Source organism: Mizuhopecten yessoensis, unplaced genomic scaffold (assembly GCF_002113885.1).
Source record: "Mizuhopecten yessoensis strain PY_sf001 unplaced genomic scaffold, ASM211388v2 scaffold9651, whole genome shotgun sequence".
In the NCBI taxonomy this organism is placed as follows: domain Eukaryota; kingdom Metazoa; phylum Mollusca; class Bivalvia; order Pectinida; family Pectinidae; genus Mizuhopecten; species Mizuhopecten yessoensis.
The window spans coordinates 1,451,851-1,470,818 of record NW_018408154.1 but is presented as its reverse complement, the minus strand read 5'-3'; the positions used below and the strand labels follow the sequence as shown (position 1 = coordinate 1,470,818).

The 18,968-nt window shown below is 37.8% G+C and overlaps 1 protein-coding gene across 1 annotated transcript; it reads left to right on the top strand.

The window, feature by feature from the left end:
* The first annotated feature begins 511 nt into the window (after positions 1–511).
* Positions 512–18,823, top strand: LOC110458583 (kinectin-like). Its single transcript, XM_021510351.1, has 7 exons — positions 512–590; positions 1,325–1,859; positions 10,921–11,043; positions 12,333–12,491; positions 13,717–13,832; positions 14,025–14,127; positions 17,461–18,823. The coding sequence occupies exons 2-7, from the start codon at positions 1,548–1,550 to the stop codon at positions 17,668–17,670; spliced, it is 1,023 nt and encodes a 340-aa protein (XP_021366026.1). The 5' UTR covers positions 512–590; positions 1,325–1,547; the 3' UTR covers positions 17,671–18,823.
* The last annotated feature ends 145 nt before the right edge of the window (positions 18,824–18,968 follow it).

Below are 18,968 nucleotides of genomic sequence, written 5' to 3'. Positions count from 1 at the left end.
GAATCTATCTTCAATTAGTTATACCTATCTTCAACTATTTGGCGTTCGATAAAGAAGTGAGGTAATCCGCATTAATGGTGGGTTTTTTTACCTCTTAGTAATTTAATTAATAGGTTTCTTCGCAACATATTTCCATGTGAAAGTCCCGCCCAGTCAACTAAAATGGTAAGATCCTCAAAGTTGTAAATATTTGCGGTGGTCGGACTTACCCCGGGGCCAAACTTGCCCTGTCTCCGCCTATCTCACTTTACGTGATAGGTTGATTGCCCGCTGATTGAGTCACGCCCCAGTATTTCATATTAGGTTTAAGCGTTCTTAAATATTTAAATAGTACACATCTTAAATAAGTGAAGGCCTAGGTCTAAATTGTACATAACGTAAAAGTTTTATTGAGAATAGGTGTCAAGGGGACGGGCGTAAGTCTAGCAGACAACCAACTGCTAATCGTGAGAGTTGTCGCCCGTTGTGTCTGCATAACCAATCGATTGGCTCGTGTCAAAACAGTGTTCGGCTTAAACTTGTCGACAAGGACGCTTCTGTCACATTCTCGAGTGCCTTCCTACTGGGGGAAATGGGAATTAACAGAGCACGTGAGTATAATTATGTGATTTACTTTGAAATCCGATACGTTTAAAGAAGAGAGGATTGACTGACCCGGTGGTTCGACGTTGTCAAATCTTAAAATGTCTATTGAAAGCGATCGTGTAGACTGTCGTGCTGTAATTTGCCGCCGAAACCACATGTCACCTTTCACACATGTTGTCATCTGGCCATTGTCAGAAAGCCCGCTACTGCTCTTGTTTTCAAACCCCCGTAGCGAATTGGATAATCCTTGTGTTATTTAGACTTATATTACGTGGAAGTACCGATGGAGAAATTTTCAGGTACGGTTCAATCACCGATAGTGTAATATGTACGTAACGCACAATACACTAGTCATTGTAAAGAAAGCGGTTAGACCAGTCCTAGAATAATATTAAATGTACAGGACCGGACTCATATCCGACCAAATCTATCTATCTATCTATCTATATGTTATACTCCACAGAGACCAAAATGGCTTTAATGCGGAGTTCAATGAGTTCTGACCACACCATATACAGCAGCTAATATAAACACAGGCCTTTTGTGTAAAGCAGTGTATGACCTACTATTAATTAGTGATATGTACTGGCCATGATCATGGCATGATTTATAATAGGTATGGACTTCTGAAGACTGACACTTGGGAAACTCATTGTAAACAATCCAGTTTTCTGTGATGTCGGGCACACATACTGTGTCATTTATTTATATGTTAAAATAGAACATGTTTATTTTACAGATGGTGCATCTGCCTTGGATTAACAGACAAATATTACAGAGGGAACAATGTAATACTTATTCAAGGAAACATCTGTAAATGCTTCAATTGTTCTTAAATGTTATGGATAAATTCAGGTTAGCACTGAACATTCAAATATGAAGGAATATGTAAAAGATTAGAAGAAACACAACTAGTGCTTTCAATAAAAGGATTGGTTGAAAGATTGTCTAGATTACCAAACATGTCAAAGTCCAACACCAAAGTGAGAAAACTAGGTGCTATCAGACAGTTGCTAAAGACTCCAGTAAAGGATGAGATCCCCAAATTATCCTCATTCCATGCCGCATCCTCATCAGGGGATGGAAAGGGTGGTATGGTGGGGATTACAGGAAGTGCCTTGGCTGTGCCACCACAGAAGGAGAAAAATGCAGCAAGGGAGAAAGAAACAAAACCTTCAAGTGTCAGTATCAAATCTGATTCTGGAAAATCTGATTCAGCTTCAAGTACCAAATCACAGGAGCTCTCGGATAAAAAGGAAATTCAAGATTTAAAGGTATGGTAATTTTATTTTATTTTATTTGACTAATATTGAGAAAGTTTTATGTATTTCTGGCTTCAAGAATCAGGCTGTTGCGGGTGGAAATACACCCCACAGACAATTACATTTATCATATAATCATACAAACAATATTACGAATATTACAATCATACACATTACATATTGTATGAATATCAAATATAACTATCAGTTTAACAAATAATACACATTTTGCCCAAATTAAAATGACCCATTTACAGAATCACAGGCCAATAATGTATCGATCCTCCTCCCTGTATATTGGGGAAAATTAACACGTTTGCTTTTTATCCTCTGTGATTTTTAAACAGAAAGTAAGATTTACTAAATCATAAAGGACTTTAGGAAATTGAATCTTGTAGTTATAGTGATGTACTGTTCAATGATACATCTCCTCCAATGACATTTTTTTTTCTTTTTTTTTTACAAACATCCTATGAAATGACTTACAAATCACCAGCATACAATTTTTAACCTCACATAAGGATGTGAATACACCATAATTGTTATAGAACACTTATTTTATATATATACAGCTATATAAATTCCTTATCAAAATATGGAGGATGACTGAAAATATAGTTCGAAGTGGCCCTCTTACATTTCTGCCTGTGCAAGATGAAAATATAATGATTAATCATCATGGTATTCAAAGGATCAGTGTAAACTGGTACACTGTATATATATATATATATATATATACAAGCCACTTGAGCGATTACCACCACATTACATAATAAGATTTTGGTTACAAATGAGTTTCACTGAAATATTGTTACATATCATGTTAGGGTAGGTCTGGCACCACATTTATCCTGTATTATACAAAGTAATGGAATATTAATGCCAAACTATAAACCCTCAGCTGGTTTATAATACTTTATATTGGTAAAATAGATCTGAATAGAAAATCGGATAGTTTGAATGATGATATTATTTGAGAAAGTTATTGATCTTGACAATTCTAATCTCCAGTATTATATTTGTTTGGTTACCAGAGCCAGAGTATTTAATCCATTGTATTGGTTGATAGCAGTAAGAAGATTTATCAATGCTAGATTAATTCCACAATATAATACTGAAGGGTATGATGTGGCATTACTATTCAGGGACATTATTAATTAAACAAGTTTCCAAATTAACAAATTTTCTCAAAATATATGATCCATTGAGACTGCTAACCAGAAGATGATATTTCTGTAGTGCAATGTATGTAAGTTTTACGATGTACATTAAGGTATTTTATACCAGTATGTCCGTCAGATATTATTGCTGTGAGGTTCCGTTTGTTCGAGATTCGAGATTGAAGGCCAATTAGCCCATGTTATATATACATCATAATAGTTGTCAGAATCAATTTAATATTAAAAATTGTGAGGATATTATATGTTTACAGTATTATTAACAAGTCATTAATAAAAATATCCTCTGCTTAGAGTGAAATAATGGATCATTGTTCTCGTAGTTCCTGACAAAATGGTAGAATCAATTATTTCAAGAATTTGTAGATATTTATTAATGTGTTAATGACGTCAGGTTTGCTTTTCATTGATCTCCAGCAGTATAATTGAATGTTCGAGGTCGTCCATTGCTGTAATGGATTGATTTAACAATCGGAGTGGGAAATAATGGCGTGATCAATATTTTATTCACATTCAATATCTATACATACTTTGGCATGCAGGTATCCCTTCATACTGCCTAAATGTCCATGGAATAATTTGAAAAAGAAAATATCAATTTCCAGCTTGATATTTTAATTTGTTCTGGTGATTGCCATTTAACACGCTAACTAAAAGAAAATTACCATACTATTGTAGTGTGTAGAAATTAAAGTAATAATCATAATCAATAGCTTCTTAACACTTATATGAGACAAGCTTAAGGACAAAGCATAGATAGTTTTTTTCTTTATAATTTGTTTAAATGAAATAAATATTTCCATAATAAAACTGACATAAATTATTTTTATCAATATTAAAGTAACTAACAAGACTAGAATGCTTTGAGCAGTGGGTTTAAACAACAGTAATGTCAACAGTGAGAAATCCCCCATGTCGTGTATATATATATATATAGGTACCACATCGGTGACAAACTATGTACCGGGTTTATATATATGTATGGCAGAGTCATTTAATGGATGTTTGTCAAGTTGTTGAACAATTTATAAACTCCAGATTGAAATAACACAGTCCTGGTCTAATTTGAGACAGTTATGTTTGTTTATATATTGTAGTATGTCGGTGATATTATTATACCGTTGGTAACACATACATGTCATCTATAGTCTGACTTTTTTTAGTGGCTAGATAAGACTTTAATCTTTCTGAATATTTCAAACATCCAATTCCAGCATATTAATTTGTTTTATAGTACTTAGTGCTGAAAATAATGAAATATCAGGCAAATGTTTGATAGCACTGCAAGCTTAGGATAAAAATATATTACTATGAAGTAAGTGTGTTTTGGGTCCCTACATGTATTCTATGATATAAAGAGTTCACAAAAAATTTAAGACCAAAATAATCCCAAATTATGACCCTAGTCACTTTTTAACTTGTAACCCTAAACCCTTTAATTAACAAAAAAAATGGCCTTACTAAAAAGAACTAATAAGAACTAAATAGGTAAGATACAGAAATAAGAAGACAGCAATTAATTGGTCATTTTTTGTTCCTTTGTTTTTTATCTGGATATGAAATTCCTTAATTTTGTTAAAATGAAAAAATCTAAATGATTGACAAATTATCAGTGGCTACACTGCATAACATATCTAGGTAGTTGGAACATCATACACGTATATTCATGTTGTTCCGTAGATGTAACAAGTACTAACTTTGAAATGAAAAACTCAAGAGGTCACAGACCTGTCTGGTCTACCATTGCTATTGTAATAGTTTGAGGATGATATATTTATTTCCAATATCTATATATATGTAGAGGCCAGTATGTATATATATGTAGAGGCCAGTACGTATGTAGAGGCCAGTGTGTATATATATGTAGAGGCCAGTATGTACCTATGTAGAGGCCAGTGTGTATATATATGTAGAGGCCAGTATGTACCTATGTAGAGGCCAGTATGTATATATATGTAGAGGCCAGTATGTATATATATGTAGAGACCAGTGTGTATATATATGTAGAGGCCAGTATATATGTAGAGGCCACTATGTATATATATGTAGAGGCCAATATGTATATATATGTAGAGGCCAGTATGTATATATATATGTAGAGGCCAGTATATTTATATATGTAGAGGCCAGTATGTATATATATGTAGAGACCAGTGTGTATATATATGTAGAGGCCAGTATATATGTAGAGGCCAGTATGTATATATATGTAGAGGCCAGTATGTATGTAGAGATCAGTATATATGTAGAGGCCAGTATAATACTAATAGGTAACAGGGAGTGGTGTATTACAGTACGGTATAATACTAATAGGTAACAGCGAGTGGTGTATTACAGTACCAGTATAATTCTAATAGGTAACAGGGAGTTGTGTATTACAGTACCAGTATAATACTAATAGGTAACAGGGAGGGGTGTATTATAGTACCAGTATTATTCTAATAGGTAACAGGGAGTGGTGTATTACATTACCAGTATAATACTAATAGGTAACAGGGAGGGGTGTATTATAGTACCAGTATTATTCTAATAGGTAACAGGGAGTGGTGTATTACATTACCAGTATAATACTAATAGGTAACAGGGAGTGGTATATTACAGTACGGTATAATACTAATAGGTAACAGCGAGTGGTGTATTACAGTACCAGTATAATTCTAATAGGTAACAGAGAGTGGTGTATTATAGTACCAGTATAATACTAATAGGTAACAGGGAGTGGTGTATTATCGTACCAGTATAATACTAATAGGTGCCAGGGAGTGGTGTATTACAGTACCAGTATAATTCTAATAGGTAACAGGGAGAGGTGAATTATAGTACCAGCATAATATTAATAGGTAACAGGGAGTGGTGTATCACAGTACCGGTGTAATACTAATAGGTAACAGGGAGTGGTGTATCACAGTACCGGTGTAATACTAATAGGTAACAGGGAGTGGTGTATTACAGTACCAGTATAATATTAATAGGTAACAGGGAGTGGTGTATCACAGTACCGGTATACTACTAATAGGTAACAGGGAATGGTGTATTACAGTACCAGTATGATACCCTAGTGTAGAGATCCACTGCCTCAGCTCTGTATGAAAATAATTTGTCATTTACTGTATATGTTAATAGCCTTTATAACTTCACCGTTAAGTTGTGATCCTTTTATTCGGAGTGCCTTAAAGAACAAACATAAACATTGCTTTCATTTGAATAATTTAATGGAATTTGAAGTTGAGCCTTTAAGATGATAATTCACTATTCAGGACAGCTAGATTACACACCTACATATATTAAATCTTGATACGCTACCATAATTGGTTCAAAATGTACTCAGTGTTGAACTTCAATGGGCGGCGGGGGGGAAACTGTTTAAAGCACTTGTTTGTACAAAGTTTTTGTAAAATAGTCCAGCACTACACAAATCCCAGAAACATATACAGATTTAGATGCTTGAAATTAGAAAATATAGTACTAAATAAAATTACAGCTTATAAAAATGATAAAGCATTTAATATAAAGTGATGACGCTGAAGTCCAATACCTGTAAAATACCTGTTTAAACTGGTTTAGATAAGGTTAATAAAATGATGACCGATTATGAGCTTATGCCATACCGTGGCATCCGTCGTACGTCCGTACGTCAACAATTCCTTTAAATGACTTCTTCTTCCTAACCACTGATTGAAATTAAACTAAATTTGACTGGAAGCATCCCTAGGTCGTGGGAAAAGGGGGCAATTTGGCTATATTGCTTTAATTGACTTCTTCTCATGAACCAAGTGATGGATATCAATCATATTTGACTGGAAGCATCCCTAGGTGGTGGGGAATTAAAAATTGTACAAATGGTTGGCCACAGGGGGCTGAGGGGCGGGGCCAAATAGAGGCAATTTGGCTATATTGCTACAAACGACTTCTTCTGTAGAACTATGCACTGGATATCAATCATATTTGACTGGAAGCATCCCTAGGTGGTGGGGATTCAAAATTGTACAAATGTTTGGGCTGACCCACCAGGGGGCTGAGGGGCGGGGCTAAAAGGGGGCAATTTGGCTATATTGCTATAAACGACTTCTTCTGTAGAACTATTCTTTGGATTTCAATCATATTTGATAAAAAGCATTCATGGGAGGCAGGGATTCAAAATTGTACAAATGGTGGGGCTGACACCCCAGGGGGCTGAGGGGCGGGGCTAAAAGGGGGCAATTTGGCTATATTGCTATAAACGACTTCTTCTGTAGAACTATTCTTTGGATATCAATCATATTTGATAAAAAGCATTCATGGGAGGCAGGGATTCAAAATTGTACAAATGGTGGGGCTGACACCCCAGGGGGCTAAGGGGGGGGGGGGCCAAAATGGGGCAATTTGGGTATTTTGCTATAAACGACTTCTTCTGTAGAACTGTGCCATGGATATCGATCATATTTGGTCGGAAGCATCCATGGGATGCAGGGATTCAAAATTGTACCAATGGTGGGGCTGACCCCCCGGGCTAAGGGGTGGGGCAAAAAAAAAGTTTTATTACTTGGAAATGGTTGAAATCCCCACCATATATTCATATATACAATTGCTGAGTATAAAGAGAAGAATGCACATTTGCTTCCAGGATGGCTCTAGGGTCTGGCCCCACCCTTGGAGACATAGTCCCTGGGCCATAACTTCAAAATGGTTGAGATCCCTACCCCAAAACTATCTATACAAATGCTGGGCATAAAGAAACGAATGCAGTCATGATATTAGAATAGACCCTGGGGTCTGGCCAAACCCCTTGGGACCTAGTTTCTTAGTCACAGCTTGGAAACAGTTCAGATCCCCACCCTATAACCATATATACAATTGCTGAGTATAAAGAGATGAATGCACATATGCTTCCAGGATGGCCTTGGGATCTGCCCCACCCTTGGAGACTTAACCCCTGGATCATATCTTTGAAACGGTTGAGATCCCAACCCCAAAACTATATATACAAATGCTGGGCAAAAAGAGACAAATGCAGTCATGATATTAGAATAGACCCTGGGGTCTGGCCAAACCCCTTGGGACCTAGTTTCTTAGTCACAGCTTGGAAACAGTTCAGATCCCCACCCTATAACCATATATACAATTGCTGATTATAAAGAGATGAATGCACATATGCTTCCAGGATGGCCTTGGGATATGCCCCACCCTTGGAGACTTAACCCCTGGATCATATCTTTGAAACGGTTGAGATCCCCACCCCAAAACTATATATACAAATGCTGGGCAAAAAGAGACAAATGCAGTCATGATATTAGAATTGATCCTGGGGTCTGGCCACAACCCTACGGACCTAGCTTCTAAGTCACAGCTTGGAAACAGTTGAGATCCCCACCCCATAACCATACATAAAATTGCTTGGCATGAAAAATCTAATACAGATATCCAGGTGAGCTATACAGGCCCTCTGGGCCTCTTGTCTGTAAAATACCTGTTAAGAATGACACATTTACTGTAAAATACCAGTTTTAACTGGTAAGATAAGGTTAATAAAATAATGACACATTTACCTGTTAAATACCTGTTTTAAGTGATTAGGTATGGTTAATGAAATGATGACACATTTACCTGTAAAATACCTGCTATAAGTGATTAGATAAGGTTAATAAAATGATGACACATTTACCTGTAAAATACCTGTTTTAAGTGATTAGATAAGGTTAATAAAATGATGACACAGTTTAATACCTGTAAAATACCTGCTATAAGTGATTAGATAAGGTTAATAAAATGATGACACATTTACCTGTAAAATACCTGTTAGAACTGGTAAAATGGATACATATAAGACTGATAAAATTATGACATGTTTACCTGTAAAAATAACAATTATAACTTTAAATTGACATGTGGGAGGGGGGAGGGGGTATTAGCAGTGTTCTGTATCTAGAATTTCAAATAGATCAATATATTTATGTATGATCTTTTGCTCTGGAGAAACACTGCATACATATATATATATAAAGATGCATGCCTTACATCAATGTAATATACTAGTTGGGAACATAACTGGTAGACATAAACGATATATTCATGGGTTTTAATTGTATCAAATAAAGTAAATAAAATAAAGTTTTGGTCATTTTAGGTTGTACCACAGTAGTAACCTTTTACAATGCGAGTTACATGCAGCTTATTATTAGGTAGAAAATACAGCAATCGGATATATTCATAGCATACATAGTATACAATGTCATGTATTGATAATCAGAGGTCTAATCAGAGATAATACATGGTTTTTTTTATCCTCAGACAAAATACCACATTTTCTTTAGTTTCACTTTTCCTTTTTTTCTATTCAAGAGGACTAATTAATTCGAAAAGGAATCCTCATTTTTTATGACCTACCCAAAAACTTCATTTCTGCAAGAAATAACGCTTATCCATTATAATTACAACCCACTGGATCATTAACCCTTTCACCCCTAGGTAACTTTAGTAGACTCTACCATGCATTTATGGGGATGAGTCCATTATGGTCTACGATGTTAAAAGAGTTAAAGTGGGCATGTGCATCCCTCCTTTTTTGCAAGATATTGTTACCAGATATACATCCTCTGTAAAAAAAAACATCATCAGTAAGAGTATAATATAGACTTTTAAAGTTGAGTAGCTAGTGAGCAAATGGTTATAATTAACAGCAAGAGAGAAGGCACACTTAAAATTTATCATACAATATTGCTCTATTGGATACACACTGTGGTACATTTACATAGTTGTCTGAGACAGCAATTAATTGTAATACCTTGATTGACCTTTTCATAGCACTGGATGTTTTCCTGATTTTAGTCATGTGTAAGTGCTCGTGTGTATTTATTGCAGAACATGAACATCGTAAATTGACACTAAGTTATAGTTGGTAATGAGTTTACAGTAAACGCACTGTGTCAAGTGTGTGGCCAATGTTTAGCTGTAACAGACATTCATGGCAGTGACCTTCAGTCAGCAGATTATCTTGATTTAAATCTTGTGTAAGTGTGTTCTACCTTCCATATGTATACATTAATCTCCAAACGACTAGCTCAGAGACTAATAACGAATCTACCTATAGAATTATAACAATACACATACCCAACAAATTAACTGAAATTAATTCCATGCCAAAAGTATGTGTGATATTAGTTTGTAGTTCGGACAGTTCTGGGCTTGTTTGGTGTTGTAAGGACACTTTAAACATTAACTTTTAAGGACTTCTAAAAGACATATCTACTAGGAAAACATGCCGAAGGCACGCCGAAGGGTTGGATTGAGAGATAAGGTAAAAATTACTAAAATTCTCATTATGAAACACACCTTTGTAAGGATCTAGCATGTATGAAGGGACAGCCTTAACCCACCTTTGTAAGGATCTAGCATGTATGAAGGGACAGCCTTAACCCACCTGTGTGGAAGTGTATTATAAACACTTTGATTTTTCAAATATATATATATTCTATGTGCAGATTCTTAAGTCACAGATTTCATGAAGTTGGTGAAATCTCTAGGCAAATATCAATATCTGGTAGCTGTGTACACTTCTTAAACAACTTCTTTCCCTCAGCCACTCTTTAAATGTTTGTCAATCCTGAGTTCTGTCTGTCCAATATATTACTTGTTCTATCTGCATTTACTTTATTCTATTGTTACACATTGTCATTTACAGAACAATCACAACAGTGACAAATAGAGACTAAAGAATCACACAGATCAAATCCACACCCCTAGTTCAGGAAGCCTTTTAGTTAATAAAAATTTGAATGTCTCACATTCCAACCCAAATCTAGCCATTTGAGTTTTCCTTGTCTTCTAACATAGAGGTGGAGAAAGGGGAAAGCCATTCTGCTGTAATTTGTAAAGTATTTGTTAAACATATACAGCTTAAAACATTTGTTGTTTGACAGGCAAGAGAGCGGGACCTTCTGAAGCAAATCAGCTCTCTACAGAAACTAGTGGACGACTTACAGGAACAAATACGCAACAAAGAAGTGGAGGTGGTCAGTTTACAGGATCAGATCCTGAGACAGGTGAGTGGGGTCAGTCTTCAGGATCAGATTCTGAGACAGTGGAGAAGGGTCAGTCTTTAGGATCAGATCATGAGACAGGGGAGAGGGGTCAGTCTTTAGGATAAGATCATGAGACAAGAGAGAGGGGTCAGTTTTAGGACAAGATTCTGAGAAAGGTGAGTGAGATCATGAGTTGGGTCAGTGTTTAGAACCAGATCATGAGAGAAGTGAGAGGGGTCAGTCTTTAGGACAGGATCCTGAGACATGTGAGAGGGGTCAGTCTTTAGGATAGGATCCTGAGAAAGGGGAGAAGGGTCAGACTTTAGGACAAGATCCTGAGACAGGTGGGTGGCGGTCAGTCTTTAGAACCAGATCATGAGAGATGTGAGAGGGGTCAGTCTTTAGGACAGGATCCGGAGACATGGGAGAATGGTCAGATTTTAGGACAAGATCCTGAGACAAGTGCGAGGGGTCAGTTTTTTGGACCAGATCATGTGATAAGGCTCAGTCTTTAGGACAAGATCCTGAGACATGTGAGAGGGGTCAGTCTTTAGGACAAGATCTTGAGACATGTGAGAGGGGTCAGTGTTAAGGACAGGATCCAGAGAAAAGGGAGAGGGGTCAGTCTTTAGAATCAGATCCTGAGACAGGGGAAAAGGATTAGTCTTTAGGATCAGATCATGAGAGAGGGGAAAGGGGTAAGTCTTTTTGACAAGATCCTGAGACAGGGGACAGGGGTCAGACTTTAGGACAAGATCTTGAGACAGGGGAGATGGGTCATACTTAAGGACCAGATCCTCAGACAGGTGAGTGGGGTCAATCTTTAGGATCAGATCCTGAGACAAGGGAGAGGGGTCAGTCTTTAGGACAAGATCCTGAGACAGGTGAGAGGGATCAGTCTTAAGGATATGATCCTGAGACATGTGAGAGGGGTCTGTCTTAAGGTTAAGATCACAAGACGTGTAAGAAGTGTCAGTCTGTAGGACCAGATCATGAGACATGTGAGTGGGATCAGTCTTTAGGACAAGATCATGAGACATGTGAGTGGGATCAGTCTTTAGGACAAGATCATGAGACATGTGAGAGGGGTCAGTCTTTAGGACAGAATCCTGAGACATGTGAGAAGAGTCCGTCTTTAGGACAAGATCCTGAGACAGGAGAAAGGGGTAAGACAGGTGCATAAAGTCAGTTTGAAAAAAATATAAACTTTGTATTATATGTTGCCTTGAACATAAATAATGTTGTAATTCATGCAATACATGTGTTGTGTAATGATAATGATATAACAACTTCATGCCTTGTTTCTTAAGGAGGAGTCCCACAAAGCAGCACTATTGGAGGAGAGGACGTCACATGATGCCACACGCTCAGAGAGAGATCACCTACTGAAGGAACTCGAAAAACTCAAAGCAGAGGTCAAGGCCATCCGTGAGGAAAATGTAAAAAAGATGGAGGAATTGAAGAAAGAGGTTTGATTGTTTAAAGTTATTGTAACATCAATACAAACATGTAAAAATGTAAAGCACAGAAAAACATTTTGGGTAGCTACATGTATGAAAACTGATAAGATGATGCTGAAAGACTATGATGTAATACCTTTAATCCTCGGCATTGTTCACAAAGCTCCTTCTGGCTCTGTGTCAATATCAGAAATTGTTGTCACATTTTTTGTAAGGATATACTTGAAAATAAAGATGTTGATAATTCATTTTTTATGGTATAAAGATAAGGAATGTTAATAAATACATACATACAGCAATATTTTACACAATTAATATATTTGGTAAATATGGGAGAAATATGTTATAAATTTGGAAAAACAATTCTGACCTGTCACCCTTTTTAACAAATATTTTCAAATTAAATAATGATTAGATATTCATTGACATTTAAAAGATAAAGTTTGAAAAGTACATTTTTGGTGACGGTCAAACAAGAAAGTTGAGACAGGATTTATGATGATGGAGGTGCGATCACAACACAACCTGACATTCTGTGGTGCTTTATTTTACATATTATCAATGCCAACCGGTTTCCCCAAGGGGAGGGATTCATCTTGGCAATTCACACAACATAATTTACAACTGAAGTACTTTCCCTAAGTTGTTAATTAAAGTTCTAGGAAAGAAGGGGGATAACCCCTACATTGTTAAAATCGAAGTTTATGAATTAAGAATTACTCAAGTCTTTTAGGCATACAGTACTACTTGTGGACATGCATCCAAGTTCTTTATATTCTTTAATGGTGCTATATGGTGTTTTGGCATTTATAATAGGCTTAACTCAAAGTCCTGTGAACATATATTTGTCAGGTGGTGTTGTGAGTGACCTCCATGTTCCTAGATCTGTGTCATGCGTTCACCCTGCATACCCTATAGTATCCAGGCCTATAGGTGACACAACAAGGAACAGTCAGTCATTAGAAACAAGGTGTTAGCTCCTCTCCCGTAATTTTGAGACAGGATTGTTGCTATTTCCTAATTTTGCAGTTTTTCTCTATCATAAATTACTAAACAAGAGCAAAAATAGTTATGCTTCCTCATTATATATAATTAGATCACATTTCAATACTTCAATTTTTGTTAAAACACAGGCCCCTCGAAACATTAATTCCTTTTCTTTTTTATTTCATTCTGCACCGTTCAAGGGGATCTTCTTTTCACTTAAAACTTTTTCTTTTTTTGTTTTGAACAGTTGGAAGAAAAACACTCATTAGAAATTGCTGAGAAAGATAAAGAAATAAAAATACGAGATGAAAAGCTAAATCGGTTAAAAATGCAAATGGCAGATGCATTAAAAGGCAACTCATGGTGAGTATTGTATGTAAACAATAAAAAAAGAATAATAAAAAACCAACATTAATTCCCAATAGTCTTTGCATGCTTTTTTGAATTGGATATAAATAAAAGTATTTGTAAGAAATAAATCATTATTTTGATTTTGGTTGTTTCTTAACTCTTTAATTTCATTCTTCTGTAATTCACTTCTCATCCATCCTGCAGGGAACGGCAACAACAGTTGGAGGAGCTGACGAAAGAGCTTGGTCGTCTTCAGGAGGAAGCTGATGGCCTGAGGATGAAACTCAAGTCATTCAAAACTTTGAAGGTAGTCTGATAATGTGTAAACTTTATAACTACAAGTCGGGGTAATTTTATACAGAAATACAAGCATTGTGTATTGAGCCTAAAATACCCAATGCAGGTTAATTTTCATGCTTACAGCAAATAGCTTGACAGTCTTCTAAATGGCAACCATTACTTCACATTTGTAACCCCTTGGTTAGGATTTCTACACTTGTTACCACTGGGGGTGAGATTTACACACTTGTAGCCCCTTGCTTAGGATTTCTACACTTGTTACCCCTGGGGGTGAGATTTACACACTTGTAGCCCCTTGGTTAGGATTTCTATACTCGTTACCTCTGGGGGTGAGATTTACACACTTGTAGCCCCTGGGGTGGGATTTCCACACTTGTAACCCTGGGGTGGGATTTCCACACTCGTAACCCTGGGGTGGGATTTCCACACTTGAAACCCTGGGGTGGGATTTCCACACTTGTAACCCTGGGGTGGGATTTTCCACAATTGTAATCTCAGGGATGGGATCCCCACTTTCAGCAGGAGATGGGCTTTACAAACTAGCTACTCCTGGGGTGGGTTTTCCAATATAGCAAGCTTTTGTTAGGATTTCCAGGTATTCATGTGTAACGGGGTTGGTTTTTACATCTGTCAAATCATTCCAAATTTGTTAACTTCTCGTCATTGAACAATAGTCTCGTGGTATTTAGTATTTATTTTTATGCGATGTGGAGCGGGTGCATGCACACAAGTACACCCCTCCCGTTACACATGTTTATCCACACTTATAACCCCTGGGATGAGATATTTACTATTGTTTCTCCCTGAGGAGGGATTTTCAAACTCACAACACCTGGGATGGGACTTCTACATTTTTTAACCCTTTGAGTAGGATTTCTTAACTTTTACCCCTTGAATTTTTTTAGGTCACCTGAGACAAAGTCTCAAGTGACCTATTGCGATCGCCTTTTGTCCGGCGTTGTGGTGCGTCCGTCGTGCGTTCTTAAACAATTTACATTTTCGACTTCTTATTCAAAACCCCTGAACCAATTTCAATGAAATTTTGCAGATACCTTCGATAGCCAAAGGTCAAAAAAAAATGATGGCCGGTTTGGGCCCCGGCCCCCAGGGGCCTGAGGGGCGGGGCCAAAAAGGGTCAAATTGACTGAAATTTCAAAAATCTTCTTCTCAAGACCCAGATATGTAAGAATCAAATACTCTTCATAGATGGAAGGGTCTTACGATGCTTTCCCAAAATTGTGAATTTCTTGACCCTGGGGTCTCATGTTTACCCCTTTGGAGGGGGTAAACTTTACTATAGTTTATATAGGGAAATCGCATTTTGGGACCAACATTTGTTTAATTTCCATTGGAAGTAATTCAATTTAGGTTAGCATTATCAGTATTGGGTAGCAGGTTGATGGTATGCTCATATGAGCCCTGACTGACCCCCGGGGCTGATGAGTGGGGCCAAAAAGGGTTGAATTTACTGAAATTTATTATGGTTTATAATGGCAAATGATACTTTGAATATTACATGTTAATAACTTGATTGGAATTATAACCCTGAGTTGACAGTTTGATACTTTGAAAATTTTGAGCCAGCTAGGCCTACCCCCAAGAGCTGTAGGGTGGGGCCCAAAGGAGTCAGTGTGCTAAAATTTCTTCATTTTCCTTGTTTAGAATCGGAGGTGCTAGTTTCAAATACTTTTTAGTCTTAAATCTGTATGCTAGATATTGAATAAGGTGGTTTTATTGTTTTTTGTCACTTTGAATAATATTTCTGTTTGTGTTAAAAACAAAAAGAACTATCTGTATAAATATATCAGGTGACCGTTAAGGCCTCTTGTTATTATTAAGCGAAGTCAATAGTTTCTTTTTATAATAACTGAAGAGTTTTTTGCAAACATAATGCATTTGTATGTTTATTATTGCATGTATACTGAACAAAAAAAGAAATGCACAAAGTTTCCCCCCTGCAGTACACCTTAGCTGTAAGGAAATAATGGAATATTTGGTCAGGTATTACATCAAGAACAATCTCCCTTCTCAACAATCTACCCTAAAATCAGCCAAGCGTGACAATGTCATTGTGTGACTTTGTGAGCTTCTTTCGTCCAAATCACCTGGCGTGATCAAGCCAAGCCGGAGTTTTTCAAACAAATAATCTCAACGGATACTCTAAGTTCAGCCACATTAATTTTCCACGTTGGCATTTTGATTTCCCCATTGACTGAGATGCCCCGCGGTCGTCCGCGTGTAACAACCACACGACAAGACAGGGCGATTCGATTGTCGCACTTGCGCAACAGAAGACTGCTGTAGAGACTGCGTCGCATACCTTAGGTACTCACGGCAGACCAATTAGTCCTCAAACTGCCAGGAACCGCTTGCGTGCCGAGAGAATCATTGCGTGCGACCTTATGTCGGGCCACCTCTGACACCACGGAGGCAGCAAGTGCGTCTTGACTGGATGCGCAGACATGGCCCGAATAGGTTTGGGATGCATCGATGGAGGCGTGTGATGTTCACCGACGAGTCTAGATTCTATCTTTATCGCTCGGACGGAAGAAAAAGGGTATATCGCAGACGCGGTGAGCATTTCGCCAACGCATGCATGGTTGAACGCGATAGATTCGGTGGGGCTTCTGTATTGGTTTGGTGAGGCATCTCCCATGGAGTAAAATCCCCCTTAGTGGTCCTGGATCAAAACCTCAATGCCGTTCGATACAGAGACCAGATCCTCCAACCACATGTCCTTCCACTTCTCGGACATCATAACCTAATTTTCCAGCAAGACAATGCTCGACCGCATGTTGCCAGAGTCTGTCATGTTTTTCTCAAGGCAAACAACGTTCAGCCTCTGGAATAGCCCCCATATAGCCTTGACATGTCTCCCATTGAGCATCTGTGGGATGATCTGGACAGGCGTATTAGGAAACGTCAAAACCCCCCAACTAACCGCGCCCAGTTGATCACAGCATTAACACAAGAATGGAACAACATTACCTTAAGGCGAATAAATGTTCTCATGAATTCAATGCATAGGAGAATCCGTGCAGGGATTTGTGCAAAAGGTGCCCCACACCAGGTACTGAAGTGTCATTTTGTTTTTCGCGGGTATCCCACTTTGAGTAACTACTGAAGACACGAGTGACGTCACACAGACTTTTCTTCTACAGTATTGTAAAGAGTAGACTTGTCCCTTCATATTGATATAAACTTTTGTACAAAATTCCCAAAATATCATAGGCTATGATTGCATAATTTAATTGTGATTTTCTTTTTTTGTTCAGTATACATGTATATACAATCATTGAATGGCTAATTATATATAATGGTTCATAATTGTTTCCTTTAGAATAACACGGCTGGCGGGTGTGGAAATTGTCAGGAATCGCTCGGCAAGGTCGAAAAGTTTCAGCTGGCAGTGAAGGAACGTGACGCAACTATCAAAGATCTCAAAGCTTTAGTGACAAAATCTGAAAAACAACTGACGCAGCAGGATGAACTATTGAAATCATGGGCAGATTCCAAAGGTCACAAAATACCAGGATATCCTGGCAAATAGGAGTTAAAGTAGTGCTATGCCTTTATTTATGTTTTGAGGCACAGCCTTTGTGATATTTTACTTCTCGGCCTAAATTCACCGCCTAAATCCAGTAATTTTTATGTTATTTGAAATAACACTGATTACTTTTACAGTTCTAATTGAGGTTTACATGTGTTAATTTATTAAAACGGTATGAAAAAATTGTAATGCTTTTACAGTCAAACTTTGATAATCCAGCAGTCATTAATCTGATGTCCCACTGTCTAGCCTCAGTAATACTCCCTGCATTAATCTGGTTGTCCGTCTACCCAGACTTGTTATTCAAGCCAACACTTATCTGGTTGTCCCACTGTTTAGCCTCGTTAATCCAGCCACCATTATTCTGGTTGTCCGTCTATCCAGACTTGTTATTCCAGCCAACACTTATTTGGTTGTCCCACTGTTTAGCCTCGTTAATCCAGCCACCATTAGTCTGGTTGTCTGTCTATCCAGACTTGTTATTCCAGCCAACACTTATCTGGTTGTCCAACTGTACATGTTTAGCCTCGTTAATCCAGCCACCATTAGTCTGGTTGTCCGTCTATCCAGACTTGTTATTCCAGCCAACACTTATCTGGTTGTCCTACTGTTTAGCCTCGTTAATCCAGCCACCATTAGTCTGGTTGTCTGTCTATCCAGCCTTTTTATTCCAGCCAACACTTATCTGGTTGTCCTACTGTTTAGCCTCGTTAATCCAGCCACCATTAGTCTGGTTGTCCCTCTATCCAGACTTGTTATTCCAGCCAACACTTTTCTGGTTGTCCCACTGTTTAGCCTTGTTAATCCAGCCACCATTAGTCTGGTTGTCTGTCTATCCAGACTTGTTATTCCAGCCAACACTTCTCTGGTTGTCCAACTGTACATGTTTAGCCTCCTTAATCCAGTTACCATTAGTCTGGTTGTCCGTCTATCCAGACTTGTTATTCCAGCCAACACTTCTCTGGTTGTCCCACTGTACATGTTTAGCCTCGTTAATCCAGCCACCATTAGTCTGGTTGTCTGTCTAACCGGACTTGTTATTCCAGCCAACACTTCTCTGGTTGTCCTACTGTTTAGCCTCGTTAATCCAGCCACCATTAATCTGGTTGTCCGTCTATCCAGACTTGTTATTCCAGCCAACACTTATCTGGTTGTGCAACTGTACATGTTTAGCCTCGTTAATCCGGCCGCCATTAGTCTGGTTGTCCCACTGTTTATCCACGTTAATCCGGCCACCATTAGTCTGGTTGTGCCACTGTTTAGCCTCGTTAATCCGGCCACCATTAGTCTGGTTGTGC

Bases quoted from the DNA above. Each gene is read 5' to 3' on its own strand.
- LOC110458583 (XM_021510351.1), top strand. From the start codon at position 1,548: ATGTCAAAGTCCAACACCAAAGTGAGAAAACTAGGTGCTATCAGACAG. The intron at 1,860-10,920 runs GTATGGTAATTT...GTTGTTTGACAG, and splicing joins AGGAAATTCAAGATTTAAAG to GCAAGAGAGCGGGACCTTCT. The intron at 12,492-13,716 runs GTTTGATTGTTT...TGTTTTGAACAG, and splicing joins TGGAGGAATTGAAGAAAGAG to TTGGAAGAAAAACACTCATT.